At 28.2% G+C, this 21,373-nt stretch overlaps 2 protein-coding genes across 4 annotated transcripts in view; one reads left to right on the top strand and one right to left on the bottom strand.

Annotated features, from left to right (window-relative positions):
• The window catches only part of LOC126896379 (uncharacterized), a 33,469-nt gene extending 15,751 nt beyond the window's left edge, over nt 1–17,718 (top strand). For all 3 annotated transcript variants that reach the window (XM_050669100.1, XM_050669102.1, XM_050669101.1), the window contains exons 4-7: nt 2,837–2,936; nt 3,946–4,065; nt 17,047–17,205; nt 17,268–17,718. In XM_050669100.1, coding sequence (XP_050525057.1) covers nt 2,837–2,936; nt 3,946–4,065; nt 17,047–17,205; nt 17,268–17,336 — 448 coding nt within the window. In that variant the 3' untranslated portion in view covers nt 17,337–17,718. The remainder of the gene's footprint in view (nt 1–2,836; nt 2,937–3,945; nt 4,066–17,046; nt 17,206–17,267) is intronic.
• Nucleotides 5,790–7,279, bottom strand: LOC126896384 (uncharacterized). The gene has a single exon (XM_050669114.1). It carries the CDS (start codon nt 7,256–7,258, stop codon nt 6,119–6,121), a length of 1,140 nt encoding a protein of 379 aa, XP_050525071.1. The 5' UTR covers nt 7,259–7,279; the 3' UTR covers nt 5,790–6,118.
• Nucleotides 17,719–21,373: the final 3,655 nt, after the last annotated feature.

Genomic DNA, 21,373 nt, shown 5'->3' with positions numbered 1-21,373 from the left:
AGTTCAATGTTAGATCTTATTTTTACAAATAAGAATCTTTTTAAAGTTAATATGGTGTACGATCCAATTGTTCCTGAAGATCGATATTATCCTGCATTAGCTATTGATTACCCAACAAATAAAAAAATCTGTTATTTCATGCCGTTGAATCATATTTTTATTTTACGAAAGCAGATTATACACGTATTTCAGATTTTTCCTATCTTATAATTGGTTGGATACTTTTACTCAACTAGACGTTAATTTAGCAACATCAACTTTGTATGATGCATTACACTTCTCTATTCTTCACTGGGTTCCACGTGTTAACTATAATAAATTTTATTTTCCTTGATGATTTTCAAAGGATTTGATTGATACAGTGTTCCAAAAAAGAAAAGCCCACGCCATTTTTAAGGCAACACGTAATCCACTCGATTACAGAAAGTTTTCTCTACTACGTGCAAAATACAAATTTTTATCGAAAAATTGTTACAGAAAATTTTTGGAACTTTGTTAGAAAGAGTAAATCTCAACAGTCAATTCCTAAAACAATTAATTTGAATGGGTTTAGTAGTACTAATAGTATAGAAGTTGCTAATCTAATTCTTTTTTCTGTACCTAAATGCAATACCAACTACCTAAAAACAGGCCATTTTATGGATTGATCAGTATTGCTAATAAGGACTCATCAACTTTATTATATTATTAATTGTTGTATTTTTGTATTTTATATGATTATTGTACATGTAAGTTAAGTTTATTAAATTGAAATTTGGTCATGTGCCATATTGAGAATATAAATAAACATTTGAAATTACAAAGACGTGTTACTTGGGGGTGCTTAAAGTGAAGTTGGGGGTGCTTCAGCACCTCCTAGCATCCCCGTAGTTGCGCCACTGGCGAAGAGTTATCTTTGGAACATTCGTTAGATTTGTGGGTGTCTCCGCATTTAACACAGCGAGGTGTATGATGACAATAAGTTCTGGTATGACCGTAATTTTGGCATCTTAGACATTAAACTGGAGTTTTTTTTAGGTGGGGTGCTTCAACTTTTATTTTGGTGTAGCAAATTGAGTCAATTTTGTAAATACTTTGATTTGTTGGAGATGGTTCTAAATCAATAAAAAATATGGGGAGTGGATTTTTGGTTTTATACTGCAGGCAGTTTGTAATTGACCGAACAGAGAAACCAAGAGCTTGAAGATCATCTTTGATGAATTTAATTGGTGTAGTATGGTGAAGGTGTCGAATAACTACTCTGATAGCTTTGTCGTCGCTAAATTGAAAAGTGTGGTAGTTTATATTATTTGTTTGTTGATTTATTGATAGTGTATGTCAATAATTTGATACTGTTAGATGTGCTTTTTGTTGTAAATCCTTCAGGTTCAGTGAGACGTTTTATATTTTTACAAAAATCAAAGAAGTCAATTGTGCTTTTTATGTAAATGGGTGGAATTTTGTTTACTTCTTTTGGGTTATCTTGTGTTTATAATTAAAAGATTTCATTTGTTTAAATAGTTATATAAGAGCATTTTAGTTTTTTTATTAAAAAATAAAACAAGTTTGATAATCTAAAATTAAAAATCATATAAACATTTATATTTTGTCGATACTAATAATTTACCTCGTGAGAAAAATGTTGATAATTTTTTTTTTTCATTTATAAATGTTAATGAATATTACCCTGTAATATACACCAAATTATGTTTTCTAATATTTATATCTTTAAGGGTGATATATTTTTGATAAAAAGTTAATCAGCGATTGATTGACCATCTTTAAAACGTTATCAAAAGGTCAATTAATATTCGTGTGCATGTGTGTGGTGTAATTGGATTTTTTTTTAGCATAAATAAGGTATATCATTGCTTTTATGCATTATTAATATTAAAAGTTTAAATAAATATTTGTTTCAATACTATTATACTAAAATATATGAAAGTAAAAACCAAATTATCATAACATTACATGTTCGCTTTTTTATAAATTTTTTGATTTGTCAACTTCTAATTATTTTTTAGCATTATTTATTAAAACTTATTGAAGTATTAACTTAATTTTGGTTAATGACGACATACGTATTTAACTAGTTAACAAAAATAGAAAATCTAATTAAGTAAATGACGGGTCAATAACATCTTTTGGTCCAGTTCTTTGGAAGTTATTATCATTTTTAAACTTGTACGGGAGGAAAAGTAACTTCTAGAAGAAATAAACACTTATTTTATCATTATATTAGAAATCTCATTTTGTCAAATTTTGAGGTACGCGTTATGAAATAGTATTAGCGGCAATATATTTAAGATTTGTAACATTAATATATTATGGTTAGAAATAAGTTAGAAAATTTGTGTCTATGAAATTTAGCGAAAATAAAATTTTTAATAGCATGGTTTTAAATGGTGATGAATACAATTTTTTGCAGTTAAAAAATTTGCACAAATTACATACATATATTTTTGTATTTAATGGTCACGCAAATATCCTCCATAAAATTACTTTAAAATTTAGTTAGTTGATATTACAAACTATTTGTATATAATTATTGGAAACAGTCCCGAATTTATAAATGATTGAAGCGGAATATTTGTATAAAATCCCGACTGAACATCGATTAAAAACCTAACAAATTCAAAACTTCTATTGATATACTTTGTGTAGTATAGTTCTGATAATATTTTATTTTGCTTTGAATTGTCACAACTTGCAACTGAATTTGTGTCTCGGTATAAACAAGCCAAAATAAATTATTATGAATATATAATTTACATAAATGAAAGATGTTATATGTATAATGGCAATAATAAATATGTAATAAATGTGTTATTAATATTTTTGATTATTTTTTTTTCAGAAAAATGGAGCAATTTTATAATTTATTCAGACGATTAATTTTGATCCAAATTGTAATATTGTCTACTTCTTTGGTACTTTTTTCATATACTGGAATGTTGGTAAGAAATAGTGCTTATTAAGAAATAAGAATATTTTGTTAAATACATTAAAAGAAACTATAGGAATTACGGACATATTAATTTAAAGATGTAAATTAAATTTTATTTAATCTGAGCTCATTATTTTTCATGTCAAGCGCAAAAATAATATTTATTGTAAATATTTTAATTGTAATATAATTAAAGAAGAAATTTTCTTAATTTTAGAAATTAAAAAACCATGCGTGTAAAGTGGCATTTTTAATAAATTTTTTAATATTCTGAAAATGCTATAATTTTTTTAAAAGCACTGATTATAAATGAAAAATTAACAAAGTAATAATTTTTATTATTTAAAAATATAAAATAAAAAAATTATATATATCTTCTTCATTTTCTTCACCTTAATCCCAACTACTTGGAGTCGGCCACCTTTACCTTTAACTTCAATAGTTATTTCTATAACTGTCCTTACAGCTTCCGATTCTTCTCTCCTCATAATACGACCAAACCATCTTAGTATATTTTCTCTCATCTTATCCACGATTGACGCTACACCTATATTCTATCTTATATGATTGTTCCTTATCTATCTTCCCTAGTCGCTCCATCCATCCATCTAAGCATTCTAATCTCTGCTCTACTTTCTTGCCAACTGCCCAACACTTTGAACCATACATCATAGCTGGTCTCACTACAGTCTTGTAAAATTTACCTTTCAACCTCATTGGAATTCTTTTATCGCAAAAGAGACCAGATGCTTATCTATACTTCAACCATCCGCACTTAATCCTGTGTCTTACATCCTCGTTAAAATCACCGCTCTTTTGCACAACTGATAGCTATAATAATCCTTCTGTATTGAAAGCTAATAAAAAAAAAAAAAATATAGTAGTATGATCAAATAATTTTCAAAACGGTTTGTGAAACTAAACCAACTATTTTGGTGTAGAGCCGAATTTTATTATTATATTATGACATAACAACATTTTTTAATATCATTATTAAATATTTTTTTGTATTTTATTAGCACTTCATGCATGGCGGAATGGTTAATTCAATCCAGACTGTTAAACTTATTTCAGCATTTTTAGTTTTCGTTGTTCAATTATTTATACTTTGCTTTATTTTTGGGATTATAAATGACAGGGTAAGTAGTTTATTATAAGAATAGAATAATAATAATATTATTCTGAAATAATTTTAATTTATGATACAAGATCACGTTTTTTTATTCGTATGTATTATTATATATTTATAAAAAATACTTCAAGCAGCAGGAAAAATAATTACCATTTTTCTATTCGCTGTATTTTTTTAAACATTCCGACTTATCAATAGGCATATTTTTTTATTTTTTTATTTTTAGTTTTTTTTTATTAAGGCTGTGTGAAAAATAATTAACATCACTGCTCTTCGAATGATAAATAAACTCATTAAGTTAACCTTACATTTCATCGTCTACAAATATAAATATATAAAAATTTGTATGTGTAATTGCGTATTGTTTTAAATACATCATTCATCTATCATTTTATCTATAAAGATAAATAATAAAGATAGAGTTAGATGTTGCTGTGTCAAATACAAAACCTTGAACTTTATTCAATAATGCCCATACTTCTAATTCACATATCTGTTTTCCAACTATTGTAAATAAAATTTTAGAATCCCAATGCACTATAGCGAATTCTATATTAAGTTCAAAAAAACTATCACAAGATATAATTGTAAATGATAAAATATCCATATTACACTATACTTATTGTATCAGGCATAAATAGTTTACGATGAGAGATAAAAGTTAAAAGTCACCCAGTAAAAACCGTTTGTTGCATTGGTGTATTGCAATTTTGTAGTAAAAGTAATTCGTTGCTATCAGCTGATACTAATGACTTTATGACAAATTATATACTTATGTACAAAATAGTAAAATACGTAAAATTATTTAAATCAAAATAACATTAAAGTGATTTCATAGGATTAACATGCGAGACTAAATGTAAGTATACATATAGGGTGTCCCTTATTTGAAAAATATTGGAAATTCTTCGGGCTCACCCCCCAAATTTGTGTGTATACATATAAAAAGTGGCTACAAAAAATTTAAGGCCGATCAGATAAGTTTAACCCGTGCCGACTTGGGGTTGAAAATCGGCCGAAATGGGTACTCTTTTAGTTTTTAGAAATTAACTCGTAAATTAGCGCTCTCAAAAAAAAAAATATATATATATAAACTAAATTGTAGATCTAATTGTTTTGTATAAATTAAGTCCTTACAGTTTTTCTTTTAAATCCATTAGTTTTCTAAAAAAATGTCAAAATACATAATATTTCGTAAAATTGCCGAAATTAGCATATTTACGAATATTTCATCATATATGACGAACCATATGTGATACGACCTAATGTTTCATACAAAAATTGTTTAAAATTAAATTTCACGAAATAAAAGTAATAAGTACAAATTTCATTGAACCGATCGTTTTATTGCTATAACTGAAATAACTCGATCATATTACGATTTTTACTAAATATATGAATTTTATTGCTTAATTTAAATTTACTTCATTTATATTGTGTTTTTTTTTTTTTTTTTTTAGCTTTCAATACAGAAGTATTATTATAGCTAAACGATTAAAATAAAATTATACTATAGAAACTAAGACTATACAATAAGAACTAACACTATACAAAAGAGAAAAAAAAATTTTTTTGTTATTAAACACAGTTAAACAGATCGTTAAATTAATAAATTAAACATACTCAAAATACTAAAAAAAAAAAAAAAGAACAAAACAAATTAGACCTAGGATATTAAATTAACATACAGAAAAATATTATATAACGAAGCCAGCTGAATGATTAAAGGAAATTATATATATAATTATTGAGGAGGATTTTGTATTAAGGATATTAAAACTATTAATGGGTGAAATATTAAGTGAGGACAGGAAATTGAACAAGAGTGAACGGTTATGTTGTAAAGCTGGGCAATCAAATAGTAAATGAGGAAAATTACAGGGGACTTCATCATTGTGTTTAGGGCAGAAGGGGGAATGGTTTAGTGACATGTTAAAGGCATGACTAGGTAACCGATTATGACCAAATCTAAGACGGGAAAAAGAGGTAATATGGAAACGGGACAAAGGGAGGTTATAAAACCAAGGACGTTTAGGGATAGTTGGAACTATAGATTTATGTCAGTTAGCTAAAGAAAAATTAGACCATTTATCTTGCCATGCTTTATTAATAGTTGGATGAAAAGAGGAAAGGAGATCGGAAGAGGGAATTTTTAGGATAGGTGGTCGGTTGAAGGAGTTAGTCAGTTTGGCTAGATGGTCTGCTATCTCATTGCCAGATATTCCGACATGACTGGGGCACCATAAAAATTCAACATTAATGTCCATTAAATAGAGACTATAAATTAAGGCTTTAATTTTGATTGTGAGGAAGGATCTACTTTTTTTAAAAGGAACTGAGGAAAGAGATGACAAAACTGACAGTGAATCCGAGACAATCAGAATATTTATTATATTGAGTGATTTGACGAATTCGAGAGCCGAGGATATCGCATAAGATTCGGTGGTAAATGAACAAGCTTTTGAAGGGAGATTATCTGAGAAATTAATGTTTAGACTAGGAATAAAAAAGGAAAAACCGGCGGAATTAGTATAAACTGAGCCGTCAGTGAATATGAGGCAGTAGTTAGCAAAACGAGAGGAAATGAGTTCATCAAAAAGATAATTGACGAAATTAATTGGGAGAGATTGTAATTGAGGCTTGCTATAAGAAAGAAATAGATGGTTAAAGTGAATTTTTGGAAAATGAGTAAGTGCATGAAATGGAATGTCATATATAGGTAGGCGATTGATTGAGGTAATTATAGAATTAAGGTAGGGAATCAAGGTAGTAGAAATTGAGGCAAGTAGAGGAAGAGTTTTGGGTACATATCGCCAAAGTGAGCTTAGTGAATGAAAACAATGAAATATTAACTTGGCAGGACTGGATATCTGTTTTAAAAGGAATTTATAGGCTAAGTAACGAGATCGAATTTCAATTGGAGGGCATACACATTCTACTTCTAAACTCATATTAGGGGTAGAGTAAACTGCACCTATAATTGTGCGTAAACAAGCAGCGAGTAGAGAATTGATTTTTTTACGATGAACAGTGGAAGCCGAGGCGTATAAAAAGGAACCATAGTCAACTTTAGACCGAATAAGAGCCTTAAAAATAAGTAAGAGTGAGGAGGGGTGGGAGCCCCACCAGGTACCTGCAATAGAACGTAGAAGATTAGACCAGCGTGATATGGAAGAGATGAGGTACTTAAAGTGAGGCATCCAGATTTATATTGTAAATTTATGTATTTGTTTGACTTAAACGCATAATTATACTTACTACTCAATATTATTGTATAAATAACAAAAAAATTACTACATAAAATGCAATGTTAAATTCAAAATAATTCACATATTATAACAAAAATATACATTAAAAACTATGTTTTAATGTTTCTTTGTTGCAATTAGGATATAATTTTCTCTGCTCTTGGACACAGCGTAAAAGTAACTCTGCTTTTTCGTCGTTTACAGTTAAACTTCCATGAACATCTTCCATTAGCTTAACCGCTCTCTCTACAGAGTCATTTACTACTTTAAGTGAATATACAATTACTTTTCCGTGTAAATAAAAATCATCAATATTCAAATTACTTGGATCCAAATTTAAAAAATTTCATACTGCTTTTTGACAAAAAAGAAGCTACAGTTTTTTCTAAAAAAAAAAAATCAATCACTCAATAGTCATCAAAAAATAAAGATATCAAAAATTATTATACCTGAAAATAATTTGTCTATATCACTCGATGAAAGTTTTAACGTTTGCTAGGGTTTATTATTGACTCATTATAAAGGGATACAACCATTAATTTTTTTATTTTGGTTGAAATGGAATCGTCAAAAAATGTTAGAGCTGCTGTTTCCTTTGTTAAGTACCATAAATGATTACAAATTTTGTTTAACGCTGCTTTCGCAATTAACGGTTGTTCTTTTTCATATAACTTCAATTCTTTAATAAAGTTTAAGTCGTTATTCGGAGCTTTGGACGGTTTAGTACAGTTAAACCAGGCTTTTAAATAAAATCGAATAATAAAAATACATATATCTCGAATAGCATTTATTTCAAAGGATTTTAGTAAATACTGTTTTCGGTATAAATAAATCTTTAAGCAATATATTGCTCTACTCATCCAACAAACTTGGTGCATGGCTCCAGGAGGGTGTATTTTAATTTTTTTATCTGAGTCACCATTTAAAAAAATTATAGATAGCTCGAGAAATTCTTTATAATCATCTCTAAAACATCCGATTCGCAACATTTCCCTAGAAAACTGGAGAATATCATTTCGATAATTTTTAAGTGCAGAGCAACATTCGATGTCATCTATTCCATAGATCGTATTAGAAACATCAATATTATTCCAATTTTTTGAAAGATTTTAAATATGGGAATATCAGGGCTTAATGTTACCTGAGGAAGTTTTGTTTCGAAAACACCGCGTAAAATCAGTTCATATATATGGTGGCGACAAGGTAAATACAATAGATCTTTCTCTAATTTTTGCTCTAGTAAAATACACGAACTCTTTAAACGTCCCATATTAGATACGGTGGTATTGCAGCATAGAGCTTGGACAATCTTTAATAAGCCCCAATCGTCTAACGCACAATAAACAGCATTAGCTTGTTCATACCACGTCGAATTTTTCAGTTTCAGTATACCAATTAATAAATCTAGATTTTTACTAGTTATCACAATTGGTAACCTATCAATGCCCGAGTCTCTTACATTTAAAGTTGGTAAAATCTTTCCATCCCAATGCACAGTGATATACATAGGAGGACAACTTTGAAAATTTTTTTTTATTAAATTATCCCGTTCAATTCGTATAGCATCACGGCATCTATGTATTGAAGACTTATTTATAATAAGAGAATCGACGTCATGATCTAAAGCTTCAACTGTTGCTTGAATAATGTAAACTGCGTCTCGTGCGCTTATTTTACATCGATCTAAAGCAGCTACGAGTTTCGGTGTAATGATATTTGTTTGACCCCTTTTATTCTGTTTTGCTAAAACATTAAAAGATTTTTCATTCCCAGATTCTATAGATGAAGAAGAACTTATAATTATATCATCTGATAAATAAGGTATACTTTGCGTAGAATATGAAGTAGATGAACCGGCTACTTGGTATTCACTAAGCCTTTCTGTTTCCCTAATCTTACGCTTTTTAGATCTCTATTCTTTCTCTTGTAATTTTTGGTCGATGCCACCTAAATAACCAAGTATATGGCATTTGAATTTTTAATGAAACTTAATTTGTTTATTAGATATAAACATTTCAAGTTTCAAATTTTTGAGTTAATATATAGGTATAATACACAAGGGTTTACAAATACAGGTAGCTAATGTATTTTTTATGACATCGATATTAGCAGGTACACAGCATTGTTATTATCAATGATAGTAAGCTACATTGTTGTGAGTTTATAAATACACTAATTGACAATACAAAAAGTATATCTATTGATAGTCATAATTGATAATAAACAATCCGTGACTGTAATAGCAATATCATAAAAAACCAATTAGCTACCTGTATTTGTAATCCCTTGTGTATTATACCTATATATTAACTCAAAAATTTGAAACTTTAAATGTTTATATCTAATAAACAAATTAAGTTTTATTAAAAATTCAAATGCCATTTATTATTGAATTAAAAACTCAAACATTTTATTAAATTAAAAATATGTGTTACCATTTAAAAAAACAAAGTTGACACCCTTACTAGGCATAAGGGATGAACTTAAAAAGTATTACATAGTTAATAATTCAAGAATAATGTGTAACTAAAGATAATAATAAAAAAAAATTTTAAATTATTATTATTCTGTAAGTAATTGAGTGGGTTATGATAAAAAAATCATCCTGTATATATATATATATACATTTCGCAATTATAGCACAACTATAAATCTGACTATAATGTTACATAAGATCAATATTTTAGAAAATATAATTTTACATATTTTTTATACGAAATAATTTGTTGTAAAGTGATTATTTCAAAAGTTTAGAATGATTTACGATCATAAAGTGAAGTTTAGCAAATTTTTTTCTTTTATTATTTTATTTTTTTGAGCAAGTAAAAATAATTTTAGAAAATTTTTGTAAAGACTTTTTTTGAAGAAAATATTTAAATCTATAATTTATATTCTATACATTTTTACGCTAAGTGTATTAGTTTTAGAAAAACGGAAAATTACCCTTTGAAATAAGTTTTCAACCCCGATTCAGCACCTCAAGGGGGTAAGTTATCAAAACCAAATTTTATCCAAATGGCTTACATATAACAATGAAAAAAATTGGTGGGTACGGAGATCGATCAATGAAATTTTATAAAATAAAAGCCACCCTAATATACATATATGTTAAATTTGCGAAGTCGTAATAATTGGTTGGTTGATCCACTATGTTTACTGTCAAAAATATAGGTATACATTTTTCTGTTTATTGTTATTAAAATTATTTAAAAATATTACCTAATTTATTTTTAGCAAAGCTGTTTTAAACTTAATGATACATTATTGAGTCAAAGCTATTTGTCTATTTAAACTATTATATCAAACAATATATAAATAAATTATCTTATTTATTGTAAATAAAATATTATTTTGTTGAAGTTTGAGGTTGAGGTTTTTTTACCCAAATTATTACATTTTAAATTACAAATGTAATTATAAGAACTTATTTAAGACTTTATTATTATTATGTTCTATTTTGTTTTGCTTAAACTGTCTCAGTTTGTAACAAAAACATTATGTTTCAAAATGATTGTAAAGCTGTTTTAGGAATATATTTTGTTAGTTGCTTCAGATCTTTCATTTCCTTTTAAAGGATTGGTAAACTTAACTTTTATGTTAGAGTATGTGGTTACTTTATAGGCATTGCGTTTTTTTCTTATTTTAAAATGGTATGATACTTATTTTATCTATATACTCACTTATTACAGTGATTCCGTCCGATACACATTCAAAATAATGATACTTAGAAATTGAAAATTGTTTAGTTTTATTACGCTGATTCTTTGTTTTGTTGCAACTTATACATTCTGTTGCATTTGTATTTTTAATGTAAAATTGAGGAAACCATTTTTGATAATTTAAAATTATAATTAATTTTTGTCAACTAAAAACATTGAAAAAATGTCTAGGTTTCTTGATATAATATAAATATTTAATATAAATGTTTAATATAAATTCTACATATTCATTTAGAGTTTATAGTTGATCTACTTAGTTAAGTTGCGTTTTTTTATTGCAAAGTCTCGATTACATGTCAAAAACAAATGTACTTCATGTGAAAAAACACTTTAAATTTTTTGAATTTTTTCATCTCAACAAGAGCCATAATAATTACACTAGTTTACAAATAAAAAAAAATTGTCTGACCTATGACTTATGATAGTCATTTTTTATGTAAAATCGTCCATTGAGTCCGAAAATGAAGTCTAAAATACAAAAAGTAGAACAGTTTTTGAGTTATTGCGAAATTAGCGTTTTTCGTGTACCGCGAAAAAACGTTTTCATTATATTCTAAATATCTTTAATTGCATTCAACCGATTTTCATTTTTTTTACATAAAATTAAACAATATTAAATTACCTATAACTTTTATCTTAAACAATTTTTTATTTGACTTTTTTGTCGTTTGCTATCTACGAATTTACCACTGAATTTTTATCGTTTTTTTCAAAATATCAGAAAAAATTCAGAGTTTTACGTAAAATACACCAATAAAAAATAAATTTATCAACAATCATTTTAATAGACGTTATACTCTAATACATAACAAAGTAAATGATATATTATTTTGTAAAATTGATAAAAAAAATGAAGTAGTTATGCGCGATTGAAAAATAAAACAAATTTTCTAATATCAAAGTTTTTTAATTCGATGCTTTTATTTTGTAAAATATAGACAAATTACTCACAATATTACTTTTCAAAACAAAATTTTGATTTTTTAAATAACCTAAGGTTATTTCCTTCAAAATAAAATTTAGAATTACGAACAAAAAAACTTCGCCTTGGCCTCACTGCTCATCACTAATTGGTAGCTGTTGGGTAGAGTGTTGCACTCGTGTATGACCGGTTCGAACGTGTTAATGATCCGTCCGGTCATCGTTACTTTCTCAGCGAGCGACACATCCTCTTTGGTACGTAAACAGTACACTCGTTCTCGCGACTACGATCTAATAGTCGTTCCTCAACAATTAAGTAGTGCGTTATCTTCTCTCGTATTCACAGCAAACGCCTACGCGTGTTTGTGCTATTGATCGGCCATAGTTCGCCATATCTTTATTGTTTATGCTCATACGGTTGCGTCTTACATGTTTTGTACTGTATATCCGTGTAAAATAATCCTTCTCGCATATTACGAGTTAGTGGTATCGTTCACGTCGTCATCAACGCTCACATACAGTCCACACTCACCACCATTAATTACCATCTTAACTTATACAGCTAAGTGTTTAATTGTTTGTCTTATTTATTTTGTATATTATCTATTTTGTTCATGGCCGCTTTGTCGGTCAGTATAATATGTAAGTTACCCCCCCTTTCTCTTTACTTTTAAGAATTTCATTTGCAGAATTGTAATATATAATTCATAATTTATACAATCATAAGCAGGTGTACCTATTTATTATCCCCTCTTATTTCCGCATTTTGATTTCAACAAAATAAACAACACCACCGCACAGTAATAGGCCATTCCCCTTTATTATTAAGGGGCTGCTTGTTACAGTAGCACTGTACCTTTTGTCATTTGAAATAAAACGGATAAATTTATTTTGGTCATAGAAGCGTTCTATATTCTATTAATATATTCATTTTTTCTATGATATTTAAATAATTCATATAACTATTTTACGTTTATTCTTAATAAAGATAAAAATGAGTTCGAATAAACGTCAATATAAGTGTAAGAATAACCCCAATAAATTTTGTTATGCGTGAGGCGAATATATTTTTGTTACACCGCCGAATTTTACTAGTACATTGCAATCTGCGTATCGTTTTTACTTTAATATATCTTTAATATTATTTATTGCTATCAATAAACAAACGCCATTCTGTTGGATCATATGGCTCTCCAAATTCTTTAAACAAACCATAAATCTCGTTATAGTAACAAATATTGTTTATTTTTATATAATATTGAGCATAATATTTCTGACGACTTCTGTAAAATGTAACTTTTACTTGTGATTTTAATAAATTTCGTTCTTGCAATCTTGACACCAATAACTCTGATTTTTCCATTGAGAGTTTCAAATTTCTTATTAAATCATTAAATTCAGTCAGTTTGGATAAAAAGCTTCGGAATATTTTCAAGTTTAGAACTAATGTCAGTCTTACAGTCGGCATGATTACTTGATTCGGGCTATTCACTATATTCTTATATAGTCCAGAAGAAGTAGCAATCAACATCGTGACACATAGGCTGTCGCCAAATTGTTGGTACATCAAATGATAAGTATCGTCTAAAGCGAATGNGTCCAGAAGAAGTAGCAATCAACATCGTGACACATAGGCACATAGGAATTATTTAAATATCATAGAAAAAATGAATATATTAATAGAATATAGAACGCTTCTATGACCAAAATAAATTTATCCGTTTTATTTCAAATGACAAAAGGTACAGTNTTTTTTTTTTGCTTTGCGCAGTCATCCACATTGTTAATCCAGTTTTGCACGTGTTACAAAAGACATTTGGCGTCCACGATTCACTTAAGTTCTCTGGAGAAATATTAAAGTAAAAACGATACGCTTCTTGATTGCTAATTCTGCTTGACTATATAAGAATATAGTGAATCGCCCGAATCAAGTAATCATGGCGACTGTAAGACTGGCATTAGTTTTAAACTTGTTATATGAATTATTTAAATATCATAGAAAAAATGAATATATTAATAGAATATAGAACGCTTCTATGACCAAAATAAATTTATCCGTTTTATTTCAAATGACAAAAGGTACAGTGCTACCAATTAGTGATGAGCAGTGAGGCCAAGGCGAAGTTTTTTTGTTCGTAATTCTAAATTTTATTTTGAAGGAAATAACCTTAGGTTATTTAAAAAATCAAAATTTTGTTTTGAAAAGTAATATTGTGAGTAATTTGTCTATATTTTACAAAATAAAAGCATCGAATTAAAAAACTTTGATATTAGAAAATTTGTTTTATTTTTCAATCGCGCATAACTACTTCATTTTTTTTATCAATTTTACAAAATAATATATCATTTACTTTGTTATGTATTAGAGTATAACGTCTATTAAAATGATTGTTGATAAATTTATTTTTTATTGGTGTATTTTACGTAAAACTCTGAATTTTTTCTGATATTTTGAAAAAAACGATAAAAATTCAGTGGTAAATTCGTAGATAGCAAACGACAAAAAAGTCAAATAAAAAATTGTTTAAGATAAAAGTTATAGGTAATTTAATATTGTTTAATTTTATGTAAAAAAAATGAAAATCGGTTGAATGCAATTAAAGATATTTAGAATATAATGAAAACGTTTTTTCGCGGTACACGAAAAACGCTAATTTCGCAATAACTCAAAAACTGTTCTACTTTTTGTATTTTAGACTTCATTTTCGGACTCAATGGACGATTTTACATAAAAAATGACTATCATAAGTCATAGGTCAATTTTATTGTAAACTAGTGTTATTATCCTGAGTGATCCGTGGTTTATATTTTACGCTGCACAATTGTCACAAAATAAATGCAATTCCTCAACATCATCACCAATAAATTTATTGATGTAGAATACCAAAAAAGAGCATTTGAGCAAAAGAGCACCATTTGTTGTGTTACTTACTGTTGCTTCATGATAAATATAACGAAATAAATGATTTATGTTTAAATTATAAGTACTAAAAGTATCCACAGATAATTGACTAGTATAATTATTCTATCGGTATTTTAGTTAAATCTACTACAGCCATAAAGTCAAAGTAGAGGCCTAATAATTGTTTTTATGATATATTTCTGTCGCTTTTTGATAGTATTATAAAATGTTTTGTTCCTATTTTTATGAAATAGTAATTCTGCGGTAGCTACTTTTTTTGCAAAATCATTCAAATCTTTGTTCATAACTTTTGTGTTAAATTCTTTACATTTTGAACAACTATCTTTGGCTGGAGCACCAAAACTCAGCAAAAAATTATTTTTAAAATACTCCTAATTATATTGATATTTTATGTTCCCTTCTAGTTATGGATATTTGTCAACAAAAAATTTGTGTATAGTTTTAACATTTACTCTAGAATCAAGATATTTTATCCCTTATGCTATGTAAGGAATATCTTCTGTTTGGAAAATTTAATATATTTTCGTGTATTTTTTCGACACTATTCAAGTGGCATAGCATTAGTTATGCCTCTTATAGCAACTGGATCCATACTATGCTCTAACAAATTAGCCACCCGTCTCATTGTTTTATAAGAAATATAATGAACGGTGTTAAAAGCCTTTTTATATACTTGAATACGCAGTTTATCTAATATTAAAGAATATTGAACACTTTTCGATTTAGTCTTTTCTTACTCTTCTTCTGTTTCTATTTGAATATCTTGAAAACATTTTTTTGAAAAACTTTAAATAAAAAATATATATATATTATTATAATACACTTGACACGACTTACGTCGCATTAATGTGGTTGATACTGGTTTTGAGAGTAGAGAACAGTGGGCTGTTTATTAATAAGCAACAACAGATCATTTTAAAACGAACAAACTAAAAAGACGAACACAATTAATAATAATCTTCTAATATCGCGACACTTTCGCTGGCGTAGGCGACGTGGTGTCCGATATGATCCTCGGGCGTTAAAAGGTTAGCAGCGTTGATGGTGACAGTATGCGGGTGCGGATCGGTTCACCGAGTCAGGTCGTGTGGCACGTCCGAAGCCAGTGGCCTACATCCTCGACGTTGTCACTTTGACAACGGGAAGAAGACTTAACGTATCATTTGCGTAGGACGTCATTGGGCTTGCGGCACTTGCTGGACTTTGCTCCGTGGCGTATAGCACGCGGTGTTGGTCAGTCAAATACTCATAGTAGGACGACGGCTAATAAAGGTGGCACGAGTCGCGGGGCATCGTGTGACGAGGGGTCGCATCATACTAATCATAATAAATTTAATATGAATAATATGATGGCCCGTCAAAATGATTTATTTTGTATTTTTTTTTTTATATGTCTTAATACTCGTTTTTTACTAATTAATAATAATCTTAAAAAAGTGGCTATAGAAAAAACCCAATTGCAAATTTGAAATTGGCGCAAAGATGGGTCTAGAAAAGTATATTTTGGATCTCTAATGTCAATTCTTTGTAGACCACTAAATTTATTCATAAGTAAAATAAATTTTGTTTTATAAAGTATTACATTTAACCTTTCCATTTTTATACACGTTTGCTATAAAAGTAATAACTACTTTATAATTTTTTACAATGTTTTCGTAAAAAGTATAGTACTAAATTATTAAATAACAATTTTATACTATATTTCATAGTTATATTAAATATTTATTTATATATTACATTTATAAATCATAAAACTCTTGATAAATAAGAAAATAGGAGTTGATGCTTGTTTTTGTAATTATGTACCAATTTCTTAGAATTAAATACTATCTACAGATATTCATCGAAACGTCTTATAATAATGATTGTAATCACTATTATATATCATCTATACTTGTCCCGACTATGCCGTGAAGTTTTTATATCTTACGTTGATAATATAAGATGTGAATTATTAAAAATAACAATCATTGGTTAAAAGGCAATTTTCTATAATGTAATCTATCGTGAAATTGAAATTTTTGTAGGAGAAGAATAATATGTTTCTGTGTATTTCGCAAAACTTAATGCACACTAATAAAGAAAACTTACGTAGCTTCTGGCAAACTTAGTAATTTTTAAGAATGGATGATATAAGATAAAAGTCACTAAATAATAAATCATTTGACTTTTTTTAGAAAGATTCAATGGTATTTGGAGTTTATAACTCGAAATGGACAGAAATGAACTTAGAAAGTAAAAAGCTTGTTTTACTAACTATGATAATGAATAATTCTCATCAATCAAAAATGAAAATATCTAAATATAAAATCGTCGATTTAACTATGTTTTTAGCTGTATGTTATAAAAATCGCTAAAAAATCTTTTATTATATTTATTTAATTATATAAATTTTCAGGCATTAAAAATGTGTTATTCGGTACTTTCAGTGTTAAAGAATACACAACTAAGCAATAACCAAATTTAAATGATGGATACAAAAGATGGATACAAAATATTAAAAAGGGAAAGAATAAAAATTAAAATTAAAACGTATAAAAAAGCTAGTTAAAAATATATATATAAATAAACTTTTGTTTAGATTCTGTATATTTAGTAATAGGATACAAAACATTATTTGCGGGTGTAAATTTAAAATTTTCTATGTGAGTGTACTGTAAAAATCACTTTTTTTGCTATTTAGGCTATACATTTGTCTAGCTAATAAAAAGTTCAACACGTTAAAAATCAAATAATTTATTCAGTAAATAAGTTTTATATAACTTCAAAATATCACTATGGAAAACCTTAGAGATCACTATATTTAATATTCTTAATTTTTAAACAAAAAGCTTCTATCTTAAGTTAAAAACTACCTTATTATAAACTAATTGTTCTTTATGATAATATACTTTTTTATAGCTTATATTTTATTTTCAGTTTTTGTGCTTAAAGATTCTACAGAATTATCCAGTTCCAACTGTAGTTTTTTAATATTATTTTTGATTACCAAGTTTCATCTTAATTAACTACTGATATAAATTCTGGTTTAATTTAAAATTTACTATTTGTACATTTAAAACGAATAATTTATAGATGAAAAATATTCGAACATATTTGAATTTGCTCTCCTGAAAAATAACATATTTTCACATAGAACCTATTGAATTTAAGTCCCCAAATTGTTTTAGTAGATTTAGTATAGTGTAGGGAATGATTAATTTTTGTTAAATAAATTACATAATAAAAATGATGAAAAGCTAATCTTTAAATATTAATGTTACTGTTGGATCTTTTTTAATAATTTATTAGGAGCTCTCAAAAGTTACATAATCATATACATATCTATTGTGTTAGATCCCGGATTACTTTTTGATGACTCTTTTTAATGGTTATTATTTATGAAATAATAACAAATTTGGCCAAAATAATAAGATCAAAATGACCAAGTAAGGAGTTAAAACTCGTTTAGACATAATATAGGAAAGCATAGTATGCACAGTGAAAGCAATGATAATGGATTGAGATTAATATACTTCGCCTCAACCAAAGGATTAGTAATAAGTAGTAACCAGTTTCAACGTAAAGAAATTTACAAACAAACTTAGGTATCTCCAGACGGAATAACGAAAAATCAGATTGACCATATACTTATAGATAAAAGATACAGAACTAGTGTTAGACAAGTCAGAAGCTATAGAGGAGCAGAATGAAACACATACCATTATCTGGTCATAGCATCATTTAAAGTCAAACTGGCTAACAGTTGGAACCAGAAAAAAATTAAAGGGTAAAACACGTCTGGAAATAGAGAAAACTAAGAATCAAGAGAGAGTCAAAATATACCGAGGTAATCTAAATGACGAACTTACGAAAAGATCTCAAAATTCAGAGAAAAGCCTTGATGAAAGACGAAACATAGTTAAAAACTTATTTAATAAATCAACTAAAATTTTTAAAAAAGAAAACACATCTAACAGTAATTACTCATGGTTTAATGATCGGTGCATGGAAGCTATAGAAAGACGTACAGAAGAAAGAATAAAAATAATATAAGACCCATCTCTTAATAATATAGAAGAATTTATTAAAAAAATAGCAAGTAAAATATTGAGACAGGAAAAAAGATCAGCGGAATAGAACTTATCCAAAAAATAGAAGAACATAGGCTCAACCCAAGATTATTAAAAAATGCAGATCGATAAAGGAAGATTTTAAAGTTGAAACCCGTATAGTCAAGGATCATGATAGAAACTCGATTATAAATGAAGAGGGCATCATTCAAAAGTCTCAAAAGCATTTTGAGAATATCCTAAATATTGATCACGAAGATATGGAGGAAAGTGAAAGTGTGATATATTATACGGCACAACCTCTCCTCGAAAAACTAAACCGTGAAGAGGTTGAGGATCTAATCGGGATTTTGAAAAACAATAAAGCCCCAGGCGAGAATAATATTAATTGTAAACTGATAAAGATCGGTACTCAACAACTTGTGATCAAAATGTACGGACTACTAAAAGAAATATGGACCACCAACCAAATACCTAAAGATTAGACAACAGCCATCATCTGACCCATATTAGAGAGGAGTGATTCTATGGATACAAGTAATTACAGAGAAATTGCCCTATTAGTCTCCTGTTACAAAATACTATCCCTGGCATTATTACGAAGATTGGAAGTTTACTATAGAGACATAATTAGAGGCTATCAAAGCAGTTTTTTAAGAGGAAAGTCCACTTCTGACCATATTTTCACAATCAGGCAAATAATGGAAAAATTTTATGAATTTGTAAAGATGTCCACATGGGCTTTGTTGACTTCAGGCAGGCATACGACAGCATAAATAAACTTATCTGTCTGATAAAGAATGTAACACGCATACCTTGGCTTGTTTTGAAAGTAAAGTACTTAGAAGGATATATGTACCTATTTTAGAAAATTAAGTGTACAGAAATAGAACTAATAGAGAAGTACAACAAATTTACCAAAAACCTGGTATTAATGCTTATCTCACGAGTAAACAATTAGAGTGGGCAGAGCATGTATGGTGGTCAAATAGAATTTTAAAGAAAGCTCTAGAAGGGAAGATAAATGGGAAAATACCTAGGGGGCGACCCCTAGGCAGCACTAGAGAGACAGGGTCAACAATGATATCAACAAGTGCACCCAGGGAATGACAATAGCAGACAGCGTTGATAGAGTAGAATAAAGTAGAGGCAGCGAAAGTCCTTCAAGGATCGTAATAACTCAAGAAGATAACTTGGAAGTAGTTCATAGTTTTAATACCAAAATCTGATATAACTTAATTGTTATGTTAAACAGTGATCGGTTTATCACCAACTACTTGATTACTCGCAAAATAAATGCAACAATGAGGAAAAAATTAATGTTTTTTTAGTTATGTATATTTCTTGATTTATAAGCTATAAATTACTTTTTAGGATCATACTTTATAACTTATAGGTGTTTCAACTTCATTTTTATTATATAGCAACATATATATTTAACTAGTTTATAAAATAGAAAATAATCCATTTAAACAAATGACTGGTCGATAACAACTTTTGAACCAGTATTTAAGAAGTTATTAAAAATTTAAAGAATTGATTGATAGTGAGGAGTAGGTTATTTTTATCACAAATCGATTCCAGGTCATACTCTTATTTTTGCCTAGGTATAAAAATGAAAACAACTTCCGAAGTACTAATCCAAAGGTTTTTATCAACCAGTCATTTTTTTAATTAGATCAATACTAAGATCTAATTAAACTAGTTAATTATCTATTTTCATATTTAAAAAATAAAGTTGACACACATAAGAGTTATAAGGGATGATTCTAAAAAATAATTATTAGCTGATAAATAAAAAAAAAAACGGTAGCACAGTGGGGTCGAGGCACAGTGTGGACGAGGCATAGATGGGACAAGTATAGATGATATCTGACAGTGATTAAAATCACTATCATAAGAAACGCTTCGATGCAAATCTGTAGATAGTGTTTCCTTTAGAGAAATTGGTGAAATATTTTAAAAGCAACATGAACTCTTATTTCTTTAATTATATCCTGATTAGTAGTTCTTTGATTCTAAAATATAATATATGAATAAATACTAATTATAGTTTTTAAATTTAGTATGAAATTGTGTGGCTAGCTATGATGTATGGTTCATAGTGTTGGGCGGTTGATGAGAAAGTAGAGCAGAGAATAAGTGTAGCAGAGATGAGAATGCTTAGTTGGATGAGTGGAGTGACTAGAGAAGATAGGATAAGGAACGAGCATATAAGAGGAAGTATAGGTGTTGCGTCAATCGTGGATAAGATGACAGAAAATAGACTTAGATTGTTTAGTCATGGTATGAGGAAAGAAGAATCGAAAGCTGTAAGAACAGTTATAGAAATGAATGTTGAAGGAAGAAGAGATAGAGGAAGACCAAAAAAGAGATGGAGGGATGCTATTGAATGCGATTTGAGGACAGCTGATGTGAGCGTAGAAGATGTGGGAGATCGTGTCAAGTGGAA

This window comes from Daktulosphaira vitifoliae, unplaced genomic scaffold (assembly GCF_025091365.1).
Source record: "Daktulosphaira vitifoliae isolate Bord-2020 unplaced genomic scaffold, ASM2509136v1 Scaffold_1, whole genome shotgun sequence".
Taxonomy (NCBI): Eukaryota; Metazoa; Arthropoda; class Insecta; order Hemiptera; family Phylloxeridae; genus Daktulosphaira; species Daktulosphaira vitifoliae.
The sequence above is the reverse complement of the archived record's forward strand: the minus strand, read 5'-3'. Positions and strand labels throughout refer to the sequence as shown.